The sequence below is a fragment of the Bufo gargarizans genome, chromosome 10 (assembly GCF_014858855.1).
Source record: "Bufo gargarizans isolate SCDJY-AF-19 chromosome 10, ASM1485885v1, whole genome shotgun sequence".
Lineage (NCBI taxonomy): Eukaryota > Metazoa > Chordata > Amphibia > Anura > Bufonidae > Bufo > Bufo gargarizans.
Window position 1 is genome coordinate 11,044,818 of NC_058089.1, and position 26,671 is coordinate 11,071,488.

General features: G+C 44.1%; 1 protein-coding gene across 3 annotated transcripts in view; it reads left to right on the forward strand.

Moving 5' to 3' along the window:
• The window catches only part of NELL1 (neural EGFL like 1), an 843,611-nt gene that overhangs the window by 39,181 nt on the left and 777,759 nt on the right, over nt 1-26,671 (forward strand). For all 3 annotated transcript variants that reach the window (XM_044270977.1, XM_044270974.1, XM_044270976.1), the window contains exon 2: nt 16,183-16,311. In XM_044270977.1, the coding sequence (XP_044126912.1) occupies nt 16,183-16,311 (129 nt within the window). The remainder of the gene's footprint in view (nt 1-16,182; nt 16,312-26,671) is intronic.

The following is a 26,671-nucleotide window of genomic DNA, read 5'->3' on the forward strand; positions in this document are numbered from 1 at the left end:
TATTGATCTTCGAAAGCTGCAAGAAACAAATTAGCAAAAGTAGAGGAGACTGGAGTCCCCATGGCTGTCCCAGTTTTTTGTTTATATCGCTTCTTGCCAAACATAAATGCATTATGAGTTAAAATAAACTGCAATGCTTGTCACAAAATCCACATACCCATGTTTTGCCTTGTCTCTCAAGAATACTGCCCATACACTGGACCCCCAGTTGTTGTGGTATCCTAGTACAAACCGGATTCCCAAAAAGTTGGGACACTAAACAAATTGTGAATAAAAACTGAATGCAATGATGTGGAGATGGCAAATGTCAATATGTTATGTGTAATAGAACGTAGATGACAGATCAAACGTTTAATCCGAGTAAATGTATAATTTTAAAGGAAAAATAAGTTGATTCAAATTTTCACGGTGTCAACAAATCCCCAAAAAGTTGGGACAAGTAGCAATAAGAGGCTGGAAAAAGTAAATTTGAGCATAACGAAGAGCTGGAAGACCAATTTACACTAATTGGGTCAATTGGCAACATGATTGGGTATAAAAAGAGCTTCTCAGAGTGGCAGTGTCTCTCAGAAGCCAAGATGGGTAGAGGATCACCAATTCCCACAATGTTGCGCAGAAAGATAGTGGAGCAATATCAGAAAGGTGTTACCCAGCGAAAAACTGCAAAGACTTTGCATCTATCATCATCAACTGTGCATAACATCATCCGAAGCTTCAGAGAATCTGTAACAATCTCTGTGCGTAAGGGTCAAGGCCGTAAAACCATACTGGAGGCCCGTGATCTCCGGGCCCTTAAACGACACTGCACCACAAACAGGAATGCTACTGTAAAGGAAATCCCAGAATGGGCTCAGAAATACTTCCAGAAACCATTGTCAGTGACCACAATCCACCGTGCCATCTGCCGCTGCCAGCTGAAACTCTACAGTGCAAAGAAGAAGCCATTTCTAAGCAAGATCCACAAGCTCAGGTGTTTTCACTGGACCAGGGATCATTTAAAATGGAGTGTGGCAAAATGGAAGACTGTTCTGTGGTCAGACGAGTCACGATTCGAAGTTCTTTTTGGAAATCTGGGACGCCATGTCATCCGGACCAAAGAGGACAAGGACAACCCAAGTTGTTATCAACGCTCATTCCAGAAGCCTGCATCTCTGATGGTATGGGGTGGCATGAGTGCGTGTGACATGGGCAGCTTGCATGTCTGGAAAGGCACCATCAATGCAGAAACATATATTCAGGTTCTAGAACAACATCTGCTCCCATCCAGACGTCACCTCTTTCAGGGAAGACCCTGCATTTTTCGACAAGATAATGCCAGACCACATTCTGCGTCAATCACAACATCATGGCTGCGTAGGAGAAGGATCCGGGGACTGAAATGGCCGGTCTGCAGTCCAGATCTTTCACCTATAGAGAACATTTGGCGCATCATAAAGAGGAAGGTGCAACAAAGAAGGCCCAAGACGATTGAACAGTTAGAGGCCTGTATTAGACAGGAATGGGAGAGCAGTCCTATTTCTAAACTTGAGAAACTGGTCTCCTCGGTCCCCAGACGTCTGTTGAGTGTTGTAAGAAGAAGGGGAGATGCCACACAGTGGTGAAAATGGCCTTGTCCCAACTTTTTGGGGATTTGTTGACACCATGAAATTCTGATTCAACATATTTTTCCCTTTAAAATGGTACATTTTCTCAGTTTCAACTTTTGTTCCGTGATTTATGTTCTATTCTGAATAAAATATTAGAAGTTGGCACCTCCACATCATTGCATTCAGTTTTTATTCACGATTTCTATAGTGTCCCAACTTTTTTGGAATCCGGTTTGTATATAGGCTTTCTACATCAACAGATGCCAACAAATGTCAGAGTAGGACAAGGTTCCCCCTCTACAGCTAATGAAAAAGTCTAACTCTCATCATGCTCAAACAACTTGTGACTGCCAGAACATGAGATTACACCGTGTTCTAAATTATTATGCAAATGATATTTTTCTCTGATTTTTCCTAAATGGTCGATGCAGATGACAGTCAGTATAATTTTCAAGTCCTCAACCGTTAGAGAATAAATCAAATTTTATTGAATAAACCTCCCAATGAGAACAAATTGAAAAACTCAAAATGCTCTTCCAAATACACAACGGAGTTTCCAAACATTTTATAGGGTTGTACAGAACCTAAAATGGTCATTTGTTGAATTTGCAGCGTTAGGTCACATTTCAATCAAACACATCTTGGCAGGCCAAGTTACATGTTCACATAGAACCCCTTCTTTGATATCGCCTTCATAATTCTTGCATCCATCGAACTTGTGAGTTTTCAGAGAGTTTCTGCTTGAATTTCTTTGCCGGATGTCAGAATAGCCTCCCAGAGCTGCCGTTTTGATGTGAACTGCCTCCCACCCTCATAGATCTTTTGCTTCAGGATACTCCAAAGGTTCACAATAGGGTTGAGGTCAAGGGAGGATGGTGGCCACACAATGAGTTTCTCTGCTTTTATGTCTATAGCAGCCAATGAATCAGAGGTCTTCTCTGCAGCATGAGATGGTGCATTGTCATTCATGAAGATGAACTGGCTACGGAAGGCATGATTCAACTTTTTCGACCATGGAAGAAAGTGGTCAGTCTATATACTTTGCCAAGATCATTTTCACACCTTCAGGCCCCCTAAAGGGGCCACCAGCTTTCTGACCATTATTCTGGCCCAAAACATGACTCTGCCACCTCCTTGCTTACGTTGCAGCCTTGTTGGGGCATGGTGGCCATCCACCAACCATTCACAACTCCATCCATCGGGACCATTCAGGGTTGCATGGCCCTCATCCGTAAACAAGACTGCTGTTTTACCATTCTGCTTATGAGCTCTGCTTAGGGGTGGCCAAATATTTTTATGCACAACTGCAGCCTCTGGAGGATCCTACAGCTTGAGGTTCGCAGGACTCCAGAGGCACCAGCAGCTTTAGATACCTGTTTGCTACTTTTATAATGGCATTCTACCAGCTTCTCTCTTAATTAGATGAATTTGTCTGGCAGAAACCTTCCTTATTCTGCCTTTTCTCTGTGCTCTAAATCAGCCACAGATCTCTTCACAGTACGATGATCACGATTTCGAGAAATATCCAATGTTTTCGTACCTTGTCCAAGGCATTGCACTATTTGAAGATTTTTCGCAGCAGATCCTTTTTCTTTCCCAAATTGCTTGACACCTCTGGCCTGCTTAATAATGTGGAACATCCTTCTTAGGCCTCATTCCCATTTTTCACTGACATGTGCTGTCCGTTTTCTGCGGACAGCACACGTACCCATTGATTTAAATGTGTCTGTTCACCTCTCAGTATTTTTTTTACTGACCATGGTTCAGTAAAAAAGCTACAGGGACATGCACTATTTTGATCCGTGAAGTCTATGGGTCTGTGAAAATCACTGACTCAACACGGATGGCATCTGTGTTGTGTCCGTGTTGCGTTCATTTTTTCACTGAAGACTAATAGGAGATTCTTTGGAAATTTAATTTTCAGCTGAGCAACTTCTGTCAATTACGGATGACACACGGAGGCTAAGATCGGACACACGGACCAACCACGGATCCTTCACGGATGAAACCTGTACGCTTTTTTTCAAGGAAGTGACACTGACACAGAAATCTTAAGTAGTTTCCTTTAATTGGGCTCACCTGGCAAAACTCTTTCAGTGATCCATAGAGCCCTGAGACCCAATTACATCTTAGACACACATATCCAATTTTCATAATAATTTGGAATGTGGTGTAATAGAAGTAACACTTTGACCAGGTGCTGTCTGGCTATGATGAGAGTTGTAGTTTTTCCATGGCTGGTAAGCTACAGGTTAGAGAACTCTGATGCAGGAGATGTCTGTATTGGGACCCCCGCACTAAAGTTGCCTAGCTGCAAATCATACCCTGACCATGGGTGTCCCACCTGCTAGTCCCTCAGCCTTAGGCCTCCTGCACACGAACGTTGTGTGCATCCGTGGCCGTTGTGCCGTTTTCCGTTTTTTTTCACGGACCCATTGACTTTCAATGGGTCCGTGGAAAAATCGGAAAATGCACCGTTTGGCAGCCGCATCCGTGAGCCGTGTTTCCTGGCCGTGAAAAAAATATGACCTGTCCTATTTTTTTCACGGCCAACGGTTCACGGGCCCATTCAAGTCAATGGGTCCGTGAAAGAACACGGATGCACACAAGATTGGCATCCGTGTCCGTGATCCGTGGCCGTAGGTTAGTTTCATACAGACGGATCCGAAGATCCGTCTGCATAAAAGCTTTTTCAGAGCTGAGTTTTCACTTCGTGAAAACTCAGATCCGACAGTATATTCTAACACAGAAGCGTTCCCATGGTGATGGGACGCTTCTAGTTAGAATACACTACAAACTGTGTACAAGACTGCCCCCTGCTGCCTGGCAGCACCCGATCTCTTACAGGGGGATATGATAGTGCGGCACCTGAAGGGGTTAATTGTACTATCATATCCCCCTGTAAGAGATCAGGGCTGCCAGGCAGCAGGGGGCAGACCCCCCCCCCCCCCCCCAGTTTGAATATCATTGTGCGGCCCCCCCCTCCCCTGTTAACTCGTTGGTGGCCAGTGTGCGCACCCCCCTCCCTCCCTCCCTCTATTGTTTTAATACATTGGGGCCAGTGTGCGCGCGCCCCCAACCCCCCCCCCCCTCCCTCCCTCTATTGTTTTAATACATTGGGGCCAGTGTGCGCACCCCCCAACCCCCCCCCCCCCTCCCTCCCTCTATTGTAATAATAGCATTGGGGCCAGTGTGCGCACAACCCCCCCCACAGCCCCCCCCCGATCATCGGTGGCAGCGGAGTAGAAGATTTTCATACTTACCTGGCTGCTGGCTGCTGCGATGTCTGCGTCCGGCCGGGAGCTCCTCCTACTGGTAAGTGACAGCAATGCGCCGCACAGACCTGTCACTTACCAGTAGGAGGAGCTCCCGGCCGGACACAGAGATCGCAGCAGCCAGCAGCCAGGTAAGTATGAATCTTCTACTCCGCTGCCACCGATGATGGGGGGGGGGGGGGGGGGGGGCACACTGGCCCCAATGCTATTATTACAATAGAGGGAGGGAGGGGGGGGGGGGTTGGGGGGGCGCGCACACTGGCCCCAATGCTATTATTACAATAGAGGGAGGGAGGGGGCGCGCACACTGGCCCCAATGCTATTATTACAATAGAGGGAGGGAGGGGGGAGGGGTTGGGGGGGCGCGCACACTGGCCCCAATGCTATTATTACAATAGAGGGAGGGAGGGGGGGGCGCGCACACTGGCCCCAATGCTATTATTACAATAGAGGGAGGGAGGGGGGTGCGCACACTGGCCACCAACGAGTTAACAATAGGGGAGGGGGGGCCCACTGGCCACCAATGAGTTAAAAACAGGGGGGGGGGGTCTGCCCCCTGCTGCCTGGCAGCACCTGCCAGGCAGCAGGGGGCAGTCATGTACACAGTTTTTTTGTATATTCTAACCTGAAGCGTCTCCATCACCATGGGAACGCCTCTGTGTTAGAATATACTGTCGGAAATGAGTTTCACGATGTAGCTCATATCCGACAGTATATTCTAACATAGAGGCGTTCCCATGGTGATGGGGACGCTACAAGTTAAAATATACCATCGGATTGGAGAAAACTCCAATCCGATGGTATAACAGAACTCCAGACTTTACATTGAAAGTCAATGGGGACGGATCCGTTTGAAATGGCACCATATTGTGTCAACATCAAACGGATCCGTCCCCATTGACTTGCATTGTAATTCAGGACGGATCCGTTTGGCTCCGCACGGCCAGGCGGACACCAAAATGACTTTTTTTTCATGTCCGTGGATCCTCCAAAAATCAAGGAAGACCCACGGACGGAAAAACGGTCACGGATCACGGACCTACGGACCCCGTTTTTGCGGACCGTGTAAAAAAACGTTCGTGTGCAGGAGGCCTAAGGCTACATTCACACGTCAGTATTTTTCTATATCCCGATTTTCGGTCCGTTTTTTGCGGATCCTTTGTTACTGAAAATGTTTCCGTATGTCATCCGTTTTTTGCGGATCCGCAAAAAACGTTAACATGTATAAATTTCAATAATCAAAAAAAGTTGTTTGGATTTCTTTAAAAAAAATTGAAAAAAAAACCAAAACAAAAAAACATTTGTTATGTGTTTCCAGGAACGGATTCCGCATAAAACGGATGACATACGGAATGACATCCGAATGTTTTCCGTTTTTTGCGGATCCATTGACTTTGTATTGTACCAGGATCCGAATTTTGCGGAAAAGAATAGGACATGTTTTATATTTAAACGGACATGCGGAACGGAACAACGGAAACGGACAGCACACATTGTGCTGTCCGATTTTTTTTTTTTTTTTTTTTTCCAGGACCCATTGAAAATGAATGGGTCCAGATCTGGTCCTGATCTGTTCCGCAAAAAACGGAACAGATCAGGAAAGAAAAAACGGACGTGTGAATGGACCCTTACTGGTTCATACAATTATTAGTGCCCTCAGAATTTCAGATTCCTCTGAGAAGTTTGCGGCGTGCGGTTGGTTAGCACGCTTTTTTTGTCATTTAATATGTTTCTTACATTTCCAGATATATTTTTATTTGGGGATTTTTGTGCCTGGTCATATCGAGATTGAGAATTTCTTATTGAAGAGGGGATCGTACTTCTTAATGTTCAGCAAATCTCCCCCAGGTCGCCAATCTCCACTAAGTTAATGACCCCCAAGGCCCGGTCCTCCAGCATGCATACTTATTCACTGCTTGATTAAAATGCCTCCCAGCTGCAGTCTTGCAGATGGAGGCCAATTTGCTCAAGTCAGGCGATCTGTGGAAATGTAAACAGTTAGACCCTCACAATTCTAGCATAATTCTAAATAATTCTGTCTGAAATACCGCTTTAACTTGACTTTGATGGTCTGCTCTTAAGATTAATGAGTGGGTGGGGGTCCCAAAGGTCAGACCCTACAATCAGGAGCCTTGGTAGAGCATCCATACATGTGTCTGTGTCCTGGTCCTGCATCTCAAACCCATTCAGTTTGTTCTGATGAATAGTGGGAGACAGAAACCGGACCTCACAATCGCCCAATAGATCAATACCTGCAAATCTCCTTTTAACTTGAACTCATTTTCTTCCCTCCATGGCTGATTCATAGTCCCACCTCCTGTCAATCAAAATCACATCTTCCCTTCCTCAGGAGTGAACGCTATCTGTTTATTGTGGGCTGACTGAAGCTTAGGAAACTTCCACAGAGGTAGAGAGGCAAGTGCTTGACTGATACTAGAGCTCATGCTGGAACTTCCTGCTGGGAGAGGGGATGAGAGAGCTGCATAATTCACAAAACTGTTCACATAGCCGCTGAAGAAAACGGCTGTGTTTGCTGCTCCTCTCTGTTCTCCATAGATACACAGCAGATTGTTGGAATGAGGGAAACAAGCTATTTCTTCTTTGTAGCAGCCACCTGCCTATATCATTAAAGCTTTGCACGCGGCCTTTACTTACTACAGCTATACTTTTATCTTTATTTTTTGGATATGACTGGATGACTATTTACAGGCTGCGCATTACTAATCACCTTCTGCTAAGGGAAATAAATAGTCTGAAATGTTTTTCTCATAATGACCTGATTTCCTTTGTTTGGAAACAACAGTCTAGTTAGCAAAACGGCATTAATTACTGGAATGATCGCTCCCTGCTTTGAGCTATTGCCTCTGACCAGCTTTAGTAACATGGATGACACACGGACTTGCTATTATGACTGCATGAAACTAGTCAAATGTAGTGAAAATGATGTTCTTCTATTCTGTCTTCTCTAGACTCTGCCCTCTATTAAAAGAAATAAAACCCTTAGGCCCCTTTCACTCGGGCGAGTGTTCCGCTCGTGTGTAATGCGTGGCGTGAACGCATTGCACCCGCACTGAATACTGACCAATTCTTTGCAATGGGGCTTTGTACATGAGCATTGTTTTTCACGCAGCACTTGTGCATTGCGTGAAAATCGCAGCAGGTTCTATATTCTGCGTCTTACACGCAACGCAGGGCTCATAGAAATGAATGGGGCTGCGTGAAAATCGCAGCAGGTTCTATATTCTGCGTCTTACAGGCAACGCAGGGCTCATAGAAATGAATGGGGCTGCGTGAAAATCGCATAGCATCCGCAAGCAAGTGCGGATGCGGTGCGATTTTTCACGCATGGTTGCTAGGAGAGGATGTTTGTAAATAGGGATGAGCAACCCCAGACCCCATTGGGTTTGGTGTTCTGTTGATTTTTACTATTTTCCCTTCTAACATGGTTATAAGGAAAAATAATGGCATTCTTAATACAGAATGCTTACTAAAATGTCCATTGAGGGGTTAAAAAAAAATAAAAAATAAACTCTCTCCTCATCCACTTGATCACGCAGCCGATATTGTCTTCTTTCTTCTTCCTGCAGGACCTGCAAAAGGACCTGTGGTGACTAAAATATACAGAAAACCGATCCCAAGCCCGAACTTCTGTGAAGAAGTCCAGGTTCGGGTCTGGGTACCACAGTCAGTTTTCTTTTTATCACTCGTGTGCAAAACGCATTGCACCCATGCGGAAAAAACTGAACATCGTAACACAATCGCAGTCAAAACTGACTGCAATTGTGTACCTATTCGCAAGATTTTCACTGATCGCAGACGCAACGCATCCGGACCAAATCTGGACACGCTCGTCTGCAAGGGCCCTAAGGCCTCATGCACACGACCATGGTGTGTTTTGCGGTCCGCAAATCGCGGATCCGCAAAACACTGATAGTGTCTGTGCGTGTTCCACAATTTGCATAACGGCACGGACAGCCTTCAATAAAAGCCATATTTTTTTAGTGGGGCCACCGAACGGAGCAACGTATGCGGACAGCACACTGAGTGCTGTCCGCATCTTTTGCGGCCCCATTGAAGTAAATGGGTCGCATCCGAGCCACCAAAATGGCGGCTTGGATGCGGACCAAAACAACGGCCGTGTGCATGAGGCCTCAGAGTTAGCACTGCTGTCTCCCTGGGGGCCTGGGGGCTGTCATGTGGATTTCCATGCAGAAGTGCTTTTCACCTGTTAAAGGGGTTCTGCACTTTTATTTAACTGATGATCTATCCTCTGGATAGATGATCAGCTTCTGATCGGCGGGGGTCCGACACCCGGGACCCCCGCCGATCAGCTGTTTGAGAAGGCAGCGGCGCTCCAGCAGCGCCACGCCCTTCTCACTGTTTACCGCCGGGCCGCCCGCCCACTGATGTCACGACTTGTATCAACTAGAGTGGGCGCGGCTAAGCTCCATTCAAGTGAACAGAGCTTAGCCGCGCCCACTCTAGTTGATACAAGTCGTGACGTCAGTGGGCGGGCGGCCCGGCGGTAAACAGTGAGAAGGCAGCGGCGCTGCTGGAGCGCCGCTGCCTTCTCAAACAGCTGATCGGCGGGGGACCCGGGTGTCGGACCCCCGCCGATCAGAAGCTGATGATCTATCCAGAGGATAGATCATCCGTTAAATGAAGGTGCAGAACCCCTTTAACAAATCTGGGGCTGTTATGAAGAAGGGAGGAGAGTGTGTAAGGGTCCATTCACACGACCACAACTGTTTTGCGGTCTGCAAATCGCAGATCTGCAAAAGACAGACACCAGTCATGTGCATTCCGCATTTTGCGGACTGCACATGGCTGGCACTATGATAGAAATACCTATTCTTGTCCGTGGCTGCGGGGCAGTTGAATGGAAGCGCAGATGCGGACAGCACACGGTCTGATAGAAAGGGTCTGTTACAGTAGAATAAGGTAAATTCTGCAGCATGAGAGGGATATTATTGAGTTCAGATTTATTTTCAGGAAATGGGGAAAAAAACGTGTTTTTTTTTTTTTCATATTTGCTAAACCTGAGACCTATTTTTTAGATGGCACGGTTTGGGGGTTCTTGCCTCTACTTAGTACAGAAGACACAGATGCTTTATTATTTGGGTTGAAGCTTCGGACAATTATTTACCTATTTTTACTCGCGTCTATGGCGCTGACATATTCCGCAGCGTTGTACAGACGTTATCATCACTCGCTGTCCTCAGTGGAGCTACAATCTAAGTTCCCCATCAGTATGTCTTTGGAGTGTGGGGGGAAACCAAAGTACCTGGAGGAAACACAGGGATAACATAAAAAAATCTGTGTGCTGTGTCCCGGAAGGCGCTGGAGCAGAGGATGAGGGTAGTAGTGGCTCTGGCTGCAACAATAATCGTTGGTGGCTATCCTCTTGCCATTGGTCCCTAGGATCGGGACAGTGACAGGAGGACACATCCTTTCTTCTCTGGTTCTGGGGCTCCTGTCTGGTGGTAGATGGACAACTGTACGCACTGCAGTTCTCTCCCAGATAGCGGTGTATGGATTTAGGCAAGGATGGGAGTTAAACTATTTGGAGCTGGCCCCACTCTGGTGTGCTGCACATGTACAGTAGATGTTCTCCTTCGTCAGATTTGAACCAAGGACCACAACGCCGCTAGGCACCATTGCTAACCACTGAGCCACTGTGCCGCCTGGAGTTTTACTGGAGGCCTTTCTGCTCAGTAATAGCGGGATTTATTCCTGTCTGCATTCTCCGCTCACTGATTGAAAGCTTCATTGTCTCCGAATCAGTATGTATTTCACGCTTTACACCCAGAGGTAAATCTCTGATTGTGGTGAGACTTGGGCGGCCATGGAGCCGATGCATTAAAAGCGACACCTTGAATGTCTGCAAATGGCGACTTTCATATCTATTGTTCTTGCTGTTAAGAAAAATAAAACAACAAAATCCCAAAATAGACCTTTCAAAGGAGGTAGAGGCGCGACTGAACTGGGAAGAAAGCGCTAACGGGGGAGAAGGAGCTGCTGACAGCCGCGTGCCTGTGACTAGAGATCAAATACTGCAGCTAGGAGACAGCAGGGCATGATGAGGAATACGTAATGGAGATTAAACGGACACAGACGTAATGGGCTAAGCGTGTCGCTGGGATTTATCACAACCATGTTTGTGGAGTGTAGCAGAGATGAGTCTGTCACGTGTAACAAGGCTGTGGATGGGCATGGAAAGGCTGCTTATGGAATTTCATCAAGGCCGAATGTGTTGGGATGTAGCAGTGCTGGGATTGCGGAGTGTAGTAAGTTTGTCGCAAAGATGAGTTGCTTAGCACCAAGGATTTTGGCAGGTGTAGCAGAGGTGAGTTTATAATCTAGCACCTACTGCTGTCTTAGTTTTACACAAGACTGCAATTAAACTTAACATATTCCTATTGAGTAAAGATAATGGCCTACAGATGTAGCAGAGCTGAGTTCATTTATGTCTATCACAGTTTCCATTGGAAACGGTAAAGTCTGCACTGAAAATCCACACTACAAATTGACATGCGGATGTCTCCCATAGCCCTCCAACTCATAATGTCTCATAGTATATACAGTTATATGCCTACCATAAATCTGTCATCTTGGTGGCGCAGTGTGTGGTCACGCCGGCCCCTCTAAAAGATGCCCTTAAAGGATGCATTTGATTAGAAAAAAACTTGTCTTTCCAGAAACAGCGCCACTCTTGACCATTGATCGGGTCTCGTATTTCACCTCTGTCTCCGTCAATTAGATGAAGTTGTGTTGCAGTACAAAATATGGCCTATAGACAAGAGTGGCAGCATTTGTGGAAGAAAATCTCATTTCTAATCCTATAAATAATGTGCTTAAAGGGATCCTGTCCAGTGCCAGATGCTTCACATGGTTTCTTAAAGGGGTTGTCTGACTAAAGCAAATAGCATTTATGTTGTAGAGAAAGTTAATACAAGGCGCTTACTAATGTATTGTGATTGTCCATATTGCCTCCTTTGCTGCCTGGATTCGTTTTTCCATCCCTTCATACACTGCTTGTTTCCACGGTTACGATCAGCAGTGGCCGCGCTTGCACACTATAGGAAAATTGCCGACCTTTCTGGTGGCTGGGACCGTGGCAGCGCCCATAGGCTGGTGCTTTTTTTTTTTTTCCTTTAGTGTGCAAGCACGGCCACAGCTGCTGGATTACAGGGTGGTCGTAACCATGGAAACGAGTAGTGTCTATTGTGATAGGGAAATGAATCCAGCCAGCAAAAGAGGCAATATGGACAATCACAATACATTAGTAAGCGCCTTGTATTCACTACCTCTACAACATAAATGCTATTTGCTGAAGTGAGAGAACCCCTTTAAATTCCCCATTGTAGAAGTCATTTTTGGCTCCAGAGCACTAAAGTCATTGCAGTTTCCTCCATAAACGTCTCCGCCGTGGCTCCCGTGTCTTGTGTGTCCTTACTCAGCAGCACTTTAGAGGTAATGACTGCAGGTGCAGGTAATTAGTCAGCCGCCTCCCTGTAATTAAGCCGGGAATAAAGCGGAGACATCTGCCTACTGCGCACTCATTCCTGCATCGCCTTTCATTTGTCTGTCACAGGCCTGAACGTCTTCCCAGGTGAAGTGAGAATTTTGTTAACCAATTTAGTTTGGTTTCTGAGAAGTTCTGGCAACTGTGGATTTAAAGGGATTCTACAGAAATGCAGCTTCCGGCCGTTTGCTCAAGTGTAAACCATCAGGTCCTACCTAATGGGAGCAGTCACGGGGGAGATGATACTTTGTGTCTGCTGCGATGATTCAGATACATATAGAATGCCAGGAAGTCTACACAGTGCAGCATATGTACATGTAGCAGAGCTGAATCTGCTCTTAATTTTAAATATGGACACCTATCGAAAACCAAGAGCTGTAGGACTTTCACACGAACGATACAGCTTGTGTCAGAATCTGTTCAGGGACAAAAACTGATGGTTTTGCGAGAAAGTCAATTCTGTCTATGATTTGTGTTTAGTTTTGTCTGCACAGGTGCAATCAGTTTTTGACGCGTTTTTCATGTGCGTGGAAAAAAACTCTGGTAAAAAAACGCATCCGGATGCAATTCATTTTTCACGCACGCCCAGTTTACTTCTATGGAGCCAGGGCTGCGTAAAAAATAAATAAAAAATTTAGAAATTATGTGTGAAAAAATAAAGCTTGTGTGCACAGGCCCAATTAAAAAAGAATGCGTCAGGATTCAGTCTGGATGCTGTGTCTTTGCTTCACGCATTGCACCCGGATGGAAAACTCACTGGTGTGAAATAGGCCTTAGGCCGAATGCACGCGGTCGTGTTCCGCGGCCGAGAGCGGTCCGTGGTATGCCGGGCTGGATTCCTGTTCAGAGCAGGAGCGCACGGCGTCATTGGTTGCTATGATGCCGTGCGCTTCATGCCGCCGCTGCACTACAGTAATACACTGGTATAGATCATACGAGTGTGCATTCGGCCTTAGTCATATGATCTACAGAGTTATTGAACCTGAGAAACTCTGCTCCGCCGCACAGCGTTACGCCCGTAGATGTGGAAGGAGGATTCTGGGAGTTGTTTCAGAACAGCTTAGGTGCCGGAGGTTGCAGATTCCTGATGTCATCCATACAGATCTCTTTTAAAGGGAACCTGTCACATTGAACAGTTGAAGACAGCATGTTTTAGAGCAGGAGGAGCTGAGCAGATTGATATATAGTGTTATGAAAAAGATTCTGTAAAACTTTCTGTAAAAAGTATTTTTCTGACTGCGCATACAGAGATAGCGGTCAGTCACTGATAGGACCGTCTCCTCATAGAGGGAAGGCTGTCAGTCACTGATAGGACCGTCTCCTCATAGACTGAAGGCTGTCAGTCACTGATGGGACCGTCTCCTCATAGAGGAAAGGCTGTCAGTCACTGATAGGACCGTCTCCTCATAGAGGAAAGGCTGTCAGTCACTGATAGGACCGTCTCCTCATAGAGGGCAGGCTGTCAGTCACTGATAGGACCGTCTCCTCATAGAGGGAAGGCTGTCAGTCACTGATAGGACCGTCTCCTCATAGAGGGAAGGCTGTCAGTCACTGATAGGACCGTCTCCTCATAGAGGGAAGGCTGTCAGTCACTGATAGGACCGTCTCCTCATAGAGGGAAGGCTGTCAGTCACTGATAGGACCGTCTCCTCATAGAGGGAAGGCTGTCAGTCACTGATAGGACCTCCTCCTCGTAGAGGGCAGGCTGTCAGTCACTGATAGGACCGTCTCCTCATAGAGGGAAGGCTGTCAGTCACTGATAGGACCGACTCCGCATAGAGGGAAGGCTGTCAGTCACTGATAGGACCGTCTCCTCATAGAGGGAAGGCTGTCAGTCACTGATAGGACCGTCTCCTCATAGAGGGAAGGCTGTCAGTCACTGATAGGACCGTCTCCTCATAGAGGGAAGGCTGTCAGTCACTGATAGGACCGTCTCCTCATAGAGGGAAGGCTGTCAGTCACTGATAGGACCTCCTCCTCGTAGAGGGCAGGCTGTCAGTCACTGATAGGACCGTCTCCTCATAGAGGGAAGGCTGTCAGTCACTGATAGGACCGTCTCCGCATAGAGGGAAGGCTGTCAGTCACTGATAGGACCGTCTCCTCATAGAGGGAAGGCTGTCAGTCACTGATAGGACCGTCTCCTCATAGAGGGAAGGCTGTCAGTCACTGATAGGACCGTCTCCTCATAGAGGGAAGGCTGTCAGTCACTGATAGGACCGTCTCCTCATAGAGGGAAGGCTGTCAGTCACTGATAGGACCGTCTCCTAAATCAAAGCCCAAAATTAGCAAATTATAAAAATATGTAAATTGAATGAAATATAAGTTTTAGGGCTCATGCACATGGCTGTAATTTTGGTCCACATGCATAGTCGCTCTGATGAGCTGAAGTTATTACTTTTCAAAGTCTCACAAGACTTGGCATAATAACTTCAGAAATTGATTTATACTGTAAAAAGCCATTTCCCGAACTCTGGTTCGGTTCCAAGTGGTACCTTGGAACTGAACCAGAGTTTCTGAAGTTATTATGCGAAGTCTTGCGAGACTTCGCAAAGTAATAACTTCAGCTCATCGGAGCCAATACATTTTAATACTGTATGGAGCGCTCGCTCCGTATAGTATCGAAACAAAGTTTTATGTGAATTTGCTCATCCCTAGCATTAATGACAGATCCGTTGTTAAGGACCCTAAAAAACGGTATCTGTCGCCCATTGACTTTCAATGTACAGTCCTGATCAAAAGTTTAAGACCACTTGAAAAATGGCAAAAAATCATATTTTACATTGTTGGATCTTAACAAGGTTCCAAGTAGAGCTTCACCATGCAACAAGAAGAAATGGGAGGGAGACGGAACATTTTTTGAGCATTCAATTAATTGAAAATAACGATTAAACTGAAACAGGCTGTTTTTCAGCTGATACAAATTTTAGGACCACATGCCTTTAAAAGGCCAAATCTGTGCAAAGATGTGGATTCATTGTCCTCTTCTGTCAGGTAGTCACACGTTGTGATGGCAAAGGCAAGAAAACTCTCCCTTTTTGAACGTGGTCGGGTTGTTGAAGGGACTTCTTCCAGGAGAATAACATCACTCTTTTGGCCCATCCTGCGTGTTCCCCTGATCTAAATCCAATTGAGAACCTTTGGGGATGGATGGCAAGGGAAGTTTACAAAAATGGACAACAGTTCCAGACAGTAGATGGCCTTCGTGCGGCCGTCTTCACCACTTGGAGAAATGTTCCCACTCACCTCATGGAAACGCTTGCATCAAGCATGCCGAAACAATAACGGCGGAGCTACTCATTACTGAGTTCATGCTTGAAAGTTGGATTTCTGTTTTGGGGGGTTTATTTTATTTTTTTATTTTTTTGGAGGTGTGGTCCTAAACTTTTGATCAGCTGAAAAACAGCCTGTTTTAGTTTATTCGTTGTTTTCATTAAATTGAATGCTCAAAAAATGTTTTGTCTCACTCCCATTTCTTCTTGTTGCATGTGGAAGCTCTACTTGGAAGCTTGTGAAGATCCAGCCATGCTAAATAGGATTTTTTGCCATTTTTCAAGTAGTCTTAAACTTTTGATCAGGACTGTATTTAGTGACTTTTTTTTTTTTTTTCAGTTTTGATTTCACACAACCACACGCTAATGTGTAATCTCAAAACAGATCCATTTCATTCCGATATTGAGATCTTCTGTCAGATCTCAATACCAGAATTAACAACACAAGTGTGAAAGCAGCCAATGCCCCACCCCTGAATAAGCAGGACCTATCTGAAGAGTTGACTCAATCTTTTTTTCTGTTGCAGTGTTTGGATTTGGGACGGAGAACGATTTACAAATTGACATAATTTCAGAGCTGGAACTTGAGAATAACACAAGAGGGATTACACAGGTTTATGGAGCTCACAATGGCAGCAAAGCCTTCTTATTTCATGGTAAGTGTTTCTGCTTCTGAGACGGCATCCTCTGTACTAGCTGAAATCCAGCTCAACAAATCAGTAAAAATTCTAAACTGCATATTTTATAAACCAAATTTTTGGGTTAGGGTTTTATTATGAATCTAAAATCAAACATTTTCCTTACCTTCATCAGAGATTTCTTATGTGCTCATAAGTCTCTGTTGAGCAGTGTTAGTTTATGCAAGCTGTAGAGTATAACTTCTAGAATACTACCCCATGTACTAGAATAGAATAACTATAATACTGCCCCTATGCACAAGTATATAACTATAATACTGCCTCCTCTGTACAAGAATATAACTACTATAATACTGCCTCCTATGTACAAGAATATAACTAGTATAATACTGCTCCTATGTACAAGACTATAACTACTATAATACGCCTCCTATGTACAAGAATATAACTACTATAATACTGCTTCTATGTACAAGAATATAACTACTATAATACTGCCTCCTATGTACAAGAATATAACTACTATAATACTGCTCCTATGTACAAGAATATAACTACTATAATACTGCTCCTATGTACAAGAATATAACTACTATAATACTGCCTCCTATGTACAAGAATATAACTACTATAATACTGCTCCTACAGACGTGGACAAAATTGTTGGTACCCTTTGGTCAATGAAAGAAAAAGTCACAATGGTCACAGAAATAACTTTAATCTGACAAAAGTAATAATAAATTAAAATTCTATAAATGTTAACCAATGAAAGTCAGACATTGTTTTTCAACCATGCTTCAACAGAATTATGTAAAAAAATAAACTCATGAAACAGGCATGGACAAAAATGATGGTACCCCTAGAAAACACAGAACATAATGTGACCAAAGGGACATGTTAATTCAAGGTGTGTCCACTAATTAGCATCACAGGTGTCTACAACCTTGTAATCAGCCATTGGGCCTATATATATGGCTCCAGGTAATCACTGTGTTGTTTGGTGATATGGTGTGTACCACACTCGACATGGACCAGAGGAAGCAAAGGAAAGAGCTGTCTCAAGAGATCAGAAAGAAAATTATAGACAAGCATGTTAAAGGTAAAGGCTATAAGACCATCTCCAAGCAACTAGATGTTCCTGTGAGTACAGTTGCACATATTATTCATAAGTTTAAGATCCATGGGACTGTAGCCAACCTCCCTGGACGTGGCCGCAGGAGGAAAATTGATGACAAATCTAAGAGACGGATAATCCGAATGGTAACAAAAGAGCCTAGAAAGACTTCTAAAGAGATTCAAGGTGAACTTCATGCTCAAGGAACATCAGTGTCAGATCGCACCATCCGTCGTTGTTTGAGCCAAAGTGGACTACATGGGAGACGACCAAGGAGGACACCATTGTTGAAAACGAATCATAAAAAAGCAAGACTGGAATATGCCAAACTACATGTTGACAAGCCACAAAGCTTCTGGGAGAATGTCCTGTGGACAGATGAGACAAAAATCGAAGTTTTTGCCAAGGCACATCAGCTGTATGTTCACAGACGAAAAAATGAAGCATATCAAGAAAAGAACACTGTCCCTACTGTGAAACATGGAGGAGGCTCTGTTATGTTCTGGGGCTGCTTTGCTGCGTCTGGCACAGGGTGTCTTGAATCTGTGCAGGGTACAATGAAATCTCAAGACTATCAAGGAATTCTAGAGAGAAATGTACTAGCCAGTGTCAGAAAGCTTGGTCTCAGTCGCAGGTCATGGGTCTTGCAACAGGACAATGACCCAAAACACACCGCTAAAAACACCCAAGAATGGCTAAGAGGAAAAAATTGGACTATTCTAAAGTGGCCTTCTATGAGCCCTGACCTCAATCCTATTGAGCATCTTTGGAAGGAGCTGAAACATGCAGTCTGGAAAAGGCACCCTTCAAACCGGACACAACTGGAGCAGTTTGCTCATGAGGAGTGGGCCAAAATACCTGCTGAGAGGTGCAGATGTCTCATTGACAGTTACAGGAAGCGTTTGATTGCAGTGATTGCCTCAAAAGGTTGCGCAACAAAATATTAAGTTAGGGGTACCATCATTTTTGTCCATGCCTGTTTCATGAGTTTATTTTTTTACATAATTCTGTTGAAGCATGGTTGAAAAACAATGTCTGACTTTCATTGGTTAACATTTATAGAATTTTAATTTATTATTACTTTTGTCAGATTAAAGTTATTTCTGTGACCATTGTGACTTTTTCTTTCATTGACCAAAGGGTACCAACAATTTTGTCCACGTCTGTATGTACAAGAATATAACTACTATAATACTGCTCCTATGTACAAGAATATAACTACTATAATACTGCCTCCATGTACAAGAATATAACTACTATAATACTGCCTCCTATGTACAAGAATATAACTACTATAATACTGCTCATATGTACAAGAATATAATTACTATAATACTGCCTCCTATGTACAAGAATATAACTACTATAATACTGCTCATATGTACAAGAATATAATTACTATAATACTGCCTCCTACGTACAAGAATATAACTACTATAATACTGCCTCCATGTACAAGAATATAACTACTATAATACTGCCTCCTATGTACAAGAATATAACTACTATAATACTGCTCATATGTACAAGAATATAATTACTATAATACTGCCTCCTATGTACAAGAATATAACTACTATAATACTGCTCCTATGTACAAGAATATAACTACTATAATACTGCCTCCTATGTACAAGAATATAACTACTATAATACTGCCTCCTATGTACAAGAATATAACTACTATAATACTGCCTCCTATGTACAAGAATATAACTACTATAATACTGCTCATATGTACAAGAATATAATTACTATAATACTGCCTCCTATGTACAAGAATATAACTACTATAATACTGCCTCCTATGTACAGGAATATAACTACTATAATACTGCCTCCTATGTACAAGAATATAACTACTATAATACTGCTCCTATGTACAGGAATATAACTACTATAATACTGCCCCCTATAGACGTGTATCTTCCTCTGTGACACATACTGGTCTTGTTTGATATACATCTGTATGTGTGACTGGCTCTTATGGTTATAGGACTGTGTGGAGCTTTTGGGGTAATTTTGTCTTTACTGTTCAAATATTTCACATTTTCTTATCTGAAGCATTTCTTTGTTTCTCTGAGCTTCCCTTTAAGATTCTAATAATGGTCATCCTGTAACTTTTTGATTCTTTTTTTTTCTCTGTATTCTGTGGAGTTTTGTGGATCATCTATGGCATAATTATTCCATTCATAGTCTCTGTATCCATTGCTGGGCTTTTGGCTTTCTAATAGCAGGAGCCTACAGCCTGTTAGGTATGTGGGAGGGGTTCTTCTGCAAATTGAAATAGACATTTTTTATGGTGGACTTTATTTTTTTTAAAGAAATTAGACATTTAGGTGAAGCTATTAACTTTTAAATTTTAGTAAAAAGGCAAATTTATAAACGTAACTTTGGGCAGTCTATTGAGGTGTCTGATTTCTCTTCAAATAAATAAACGCTTGTATCGGTCAGAGCTCCAATCTTCTGTTGAACAGCTCCAAATCCTCTACCTAGATATAAGGAGACATGCTAAAATTCTGTCCACCACTAGAGGGAGCTCACTTCATACAGGTTTATACAGCACCTTTTTAAATCTCTTCAGCATACTCCCCCTAGTGGTGCCTACAGGCAGACAAAATGTTATCATCTATATGAAATAAATCAGCACAGAATCTTTTAGGAGAATAAAGGTACAACAGGGGGGCACCACCAATAAGGCCAGGTGAGGCGATCGTCCCAGGCATCACCAGGTAGGGGCAACATTTGCATTGGGAAGGGTGGGGCGCCATTTCAGTTTTCGCCTCAGGCAGTAGAAAGGCTAGATGCACCCCTGGTGTACAAGTGGGTGGGAGCCAGGTCAATTAGCTATTTGCCTCCATTAGTTCTGCAGAGAGCCCTTTTGGTGTCCCATCAGTCTGTCCTACCTAAAGTATTCAATTAATTTTGGCGGTAGACATGATATACAGCTGGCCACAAGCTGATACAGAGCATTTAATATTTTTCTATACTAATCTTGATTTCCTCATGTCTTATGCTCCAGTCATATCCAAATCAGCCTGTTGCCCTTCAAGGGAGATAAGATAACAGTAACTCATTAAAGGGGTGATCCCATGACTAATGTAAAAAATCTAAATCGGACATCATATAGTACATGACAAGCTCTAACAAAGCCAGACCAGCCCTGTACCTCTCATGGATCCAGAGATCTCCTCATTCATTTCTCTGCTGGATTTATTTCAAGCTGACAGCTCAGGGGGCGTGTCCATTCTGTAGGAGCTCAGGGGGGCGTGTCCATTCTGTAGGAGCTCACGGGGCCGTGTCCATTCTGTAGGAGCTCACGGGGGCGTGTCCATTCTGTAGGAGCTCAGGGGGGCGTGTCCATTCTGCAGGAGCTCAGGGGGGCGTGTCCATTCTGTAGGAGCTCAGGGGGGCGTGTCCATTCTGTAGGAGCTCAGGGGGGCGTGTCCATTCTGTAGGAGCTCAGGGGGCCGTGTCCATTCTGTAGGAGCTCAGGGGGGCGTGTCCATTCTGTAGGAGCTCAGGGGGGCGTGTCCATTCTGTAGGAGCTCAGGGGGCCGTGTCCATTCTGTAGGAGCTCAGGGGGGCGTGTCCATTCTGTAGGAGCTCAGGGGGGCGTGTCCATTCTGCAGGAGCTCTCTTCCTATCGCAACTCAGGAGGCAGTTGAAGAATGAAACTGAGCCGGACAAAGAAATAAGAAAAAGAACAAACAGCAGGTGGCGCTATACAGATACATTGTATTGAATAGCTCAGTGACTATGCTAACTTTTTAATCAAATGCAATTACAAAATAAATCGGATCCAGGAACTGGTTTGAAAACTGTAGAATATTTTTTATGTGACAACCCCTTTTAAAAGCAAATTTTTAGGCCCCATACGTGACAACAAAGTGCAGCTAAATTCTGGTGCTGTTGCCATTTGTAACGAGCAAAATTTTGAATGCGGCTCTGGATGTGACTGGAGTAGAAAACCTCAGCAAAAATTAGAATTATTTATGTAAAGCTAACCATTATTTAACCGATTTCTTCTAATAATGTCTACAGGCAGATGCTGGCCGTGAACAGTACTTTCCCATGAGTCCTTGCTGTATTTTCTTAAGATCGTCAGTAAGTGGAAGGTCATATTTTCACGAGGCCTTGTGACGGTGCCGCAGCGCTGCTCGCCGTGATTAATGGTACACAAACTCTGACAAAACCAAAGGGAAGATCCTCGAGGCGACGGTTAAGAAATAACTAGTGAGGGCCCTCAGGAAGGTGTCACTCATAATGAATGTGCAGTAATTGGTAATAATTTCACCGGCATCACATTAATCACCCGTCCAGTGCCAAAGAACAGCTATCAATTATTTCTGTACGCACGCGGAAAATGTATCGGCAAGGCAAGCGTGTGATATACGGACTGTGCCGCTTCAGACTGGTGATTATATAAAGGTCAGACATGTATAATCCACCAGCAATTTATAATACACCACACCGTAATCCAAAAAACCCTCTGTATAATCTAAAGGTTAGCAAAACAGGGGGCTCTGTAAACCGTGGGAGGGCTACGGATGTGAAAACAATAAAACTTGTTAAAAGAACAAAAAATATAAATGCAACACTTTCGGTTTTGCTCCCATTTTGCATGAGCTGAACTCAAAGATCTGAAACCTTTTCTACAGACACAAAAGACCCATTACTCTCAAATACTGTTCACAAATCTGTCTAGATCTGTCAGTGAGCAGCACTTCTCCTTTGCTGAGATAATCCGTCCCACCTCACAGGTGTGGCACATCAAGGTGCTGATTAGACAGCATGAATATTGCACAGGATTGCCTTAGACTGCCCACAATAAAAGACCACTCTGAAATGTGCACAGTTTTGCCTTACTGGGGGAGGGGTCAGAAAACCAGTCAGTATCTGGTGTGAACGCCATTTGTCTCACGCAGTGCAACACATCTCCGTGGCATAGAGTTGATCAGGTTGCTGATTGTGGCTTGTGGGATGTTGGTCCACTCCTCTTCAACCGCTGTGCGAAGTTACCGAATATTGGGAGGAACTGGAACACGCTGTTGTATACGCCAATCCAGAGCATCCCAAACATGCTCAATGGGTGACATGTCCGATGAGTATGCTGGCCATGTAAGAACTGGGATGTTTTCAGCCTCCAGGAATTGTGTACAGAGCCTTGCAATATGGGGCCGTGCATTATCGTGCTGCAACATGAGGCGATGGTCGTGGATGAACGGCACAATATTGGGCCTCAGGATCTCGTCACGGGATCTCTGTGCATTCAAAATGCCATCAATAAAATGCACCTGTGTTCGTTGTCCATAACATACGCCTGCCCATACCATAACCCCACCGCCACCATGGGCCACTCGATCCACAACGTTGACGTCAGAAAACCGCTCACCCACATGACGCCACACACGCCGTCTGCCATCTGCCCTGAACAGTGAAAACCAGGACTCCTCCGTGAACAGAACGCCTCTCCAACGTGCCAGACGCCATAGATTGTGAGCATTTGCCCACTCAAGTCGGTTACGACGACTAACTGCAGTCAGATCCAGACCCCGATGAGGACGGCGAGCAGAGGAGCTTCCCTGAGACGGTTTCTGACAGTTTGTGCAGAAATTCTTTGGTTATGCAAACCGATTGTTGCTGCAGCTGTCCGGGTGTCTGGTCTCAGACGATCATGGAGGATAACATGCTGGATGTGGAGGTCCTGGGCTTGTGGGGTTACATGTGGTCTGTGGTTGTGAGGCCGGTTGGATGTACTGCCAAATTGTCTGAAACCCTTTGGAGACGTCTTATGGTAGAGAAATTAACATTTATTGCACAGGCAACAGCTCTGGTAGACATTCCTGCAGTCAGCATGCCAATTGCACGCTCCCTCAAACGTTGCAATCTCTGTGGCATTGTGCTGTGTGATCAAACTGCACATTTCAGAGTGGCCTTTTATTGTGGGCAGTCTAAGGCACACCTGTGCAATATTTACGCTGTCTAATCAGCACCTTGATGTGCCACACCTGTGAGGTGGGATGGATTATCTCGGCAAAGGAGAAGTGCTGCTCACTGACACAGATTTAGACAGATTTGTGAACAATATGTGAGAGTAATGGGTCTTTTGTGTATGTAGAAAGAAAATGTTTCAGATCTTTGAGTTCAGCTCATGCAAAATGGGATCAAAACCAAAAGTGTTGCATTTATATTTTTGTTCAGTGTAAAATTGAACTGTAAGTGTGTCCTTCAGCTCCTGAATCAAATACTGTAGAAATGTACGGAGAAAATGTATGTACACAGTGACTGCACTAGCAGAATAGTGAGTGCAGCTCTGGAGTATAATACAGGATGTAACTCAGGATCAGTACAGGATAAGTAATGTATGTACACAGTGACTGCACTAGCAGAATAGTGAGTGCAGCTCTGGAGTATAATACAGGATGTAACTCAGGATCAGTACAGGATAAGTAATGTATGTGCACAGTGACTGCACCAGCAGAATAGTGAGTGCAGCTCTGGAGTATAATACAGGATGTAACTCAGGATCAGTACAGGATAAGTAATGTATGTACACAGTGACTGCACTAGCAGAATAGTGAGTGCAGCTCTGGAGTATAATACAGGATGTAACTCAGGATCAGTACAGGATAAGTAATGTATGTATACAGTGACTGCACCAGCAGAATAGTGAGTGCAGCTCTGGAGTATAATACAGGATGTAACTCAGGATCAGTACAGGATAAGTAATGTATGTACACAGTGACTGCACCAGCAGAATAGTGAGTGCAGCTCTGGAGTATAATACAGGATGTAACTCAGGATCAGTACAGGATAAGTAATGTATGTACACAGTGACTGCACCAGCAGAATAGTGAGTGCAGCTCTGGAGTATAATACAGGATGTAACTCAGGATCAGTACAGGATAAGTAATGTATGTACACAGTGACTGCACCAGCAGAATAGTGAGTGCAGCTCTGGAGTATAATACAGGATGTAAGTCCTCTTTCACACTTGCGTTGTCCGGATCCGGCGTGTACTCCACTTGCCGGAATTACACGCCGGATCCGGAAAAAACGCAAGTGTACTGAAAGCATTTGAAGACGGATCCGTCTTCAAAATGCGTTCAGTGTTACTATGGCATCCAGGACACTATTAAAGTCCTGGTTGCCATAGTAGGAGCGGGGAGCGGGGGAGCGGTATACTTACAGTCCGCGCGGCTCCCGGGGCGCTCCAGAGTGACGTCAGAGCGCCCCATGCGCATGGATGACGTGTATAATGGGGGAAGTTATCCCCAATGACAACTCCTCTCCGTTGGAAGAAATATTGCTAGCGGTCAAACAAAATGGGGATTTAATACAGGCTGTTACAACCCAACTTGGGTTTATCCAAGTTGATGTGGGACTAATAAAAGATGATTTGTCAAAAATGCGAGACAGAGTTAACAACCTTGAGAGTTCCGTTGCCCTGATACAGAATGAATCCAAAAAAATTAACACTGAAGTCTCCACACTTAAATTAGAGTGTAACCTTCTGAAGAAAAAGGTGGCGGACCTTGAGGATAGGTCACAAAGATATAACGTGAGAATAATAGGGATCCCAGAGGGTGCGGAAGAGAAGAATTCAACCCAATTCATACAGAAGTTAATTTTTGAGAATTTTGGCAAAGACTCGTTTTCCCCATTTTTTATGATAGAAAGAGCTCATCGGGTCCCAGGGAGACAACCTCGGACACTTCTTGTTAAGCTATTGGCCATAGGGGATAAAGATATCCTTTTGAGAAAGGCGAGGGAATGTTCACCGGTTGTATATAATGGTAACAGATTGGCCTTTTTTCCAGATTTCTCAAAAGATATACAAGAAAAGAGACGCACATTTATGACGATTAAAAAGAGGCTAAGAGAAAGGGATATTAAATATTCTCTTATGTTCCCAGCAAAATTGCGGATTATCTTCAATGACAAAATTCTATTTTTTGACACCTCGGAAGAAGCCGTGGACTGGCTTGAACGAAATAATATATGATTTAATTGTTTTAGGATTTGGTGGGAACAATAATTGTTATAAGGGGCTTATACCCCCAAATTTCTTTCTAATAGGGATGGCCGAGTGGGGGGAGTGTGGGAGGGATGGTCATAGGAGAGAAATCTACTACAATATGTGGTGGATTACCTGTACGGGGGGGTGGGCCTGGGGGTGGGGTTGGGGTTGGGGTTGGGCTGTGGTGCGCCAAATTATTATTATTATTATTATTATTATTATTATTATTATTATTATTTTATTTATTTATTTTTTCCTTTTTTCCAACCTAACCGCTGTTGATAATGTTGACTAGAATTATTGCCTGGAATATACGCGGTTTGGGGGACAGAGGAAAAAGGCAAGCGGTTTTTGATTTGACTCAGGTCCACTTACCAGCAATAGTATGCTTGTTAGAGACCCATCTCACTGAAGAGACCTCTAGGGTGGTCGACAGGGGATGGGCTGCGCACACGTATCATTCTACTTTCTCCAGTTACTCGAGAGGTGTTACTGTCTTGATACATAGACTTATTGATTTCGTCTGTGAGGCATCCTCTGTCGACCATCAGGGGAGATTTATCTTTCTATATTGTAGGTTAAGGGGGAAGATATGTATTTTGGCCTTTGTCTATATTCCACCGCCATTTTCCTTTTCGGTTCTTAATTCTTTGGTATTATTCATGGATAAATGGCCAGAGTGTCCAACATTGATTATTGGTGATTTCAACTGTGTCATTGATCCTCTACGTGATAGGGTCTCTACGATTGTCAGGAGTGATAGTCCGGTTCAGGGGTCTCCCCTGGCACGGTTTTGCCTGGAGGCTGGTTTTGAAGATGTCTGGGAATATTTAGGACAGGGGAAAAGGGCTTTTTCATGTTTTAGTAAAGCAGGCAAATCGATGTCTAGAATAGATCTTGCACTGATAAGTAGTAAACATGTGAAACTGGTAAAGCGAATGAAATACGAAACAAGGTCAATATCTGATCACTCTCCGTTACTACTCGAACTCTGCTTAATTCAGGAAAGACACACACAAAGACCCCCTTTTAGACTAAATCCTTACTGGTTATCAGTTATAAAGACACATGAAATAATCCAAAATGAAATTGGCCGATTTTGGGATAATAACTATGGTTCAGCAAAAATTCAAGTGGTATGGGATACTTTTAAGGCATATATGAGGGGATTGATGGTTAGCAATATTGCGAACCTCAGAAAGGAGTACGGGAAAAAACTGAAAAATCTAGAAGAACGTGCA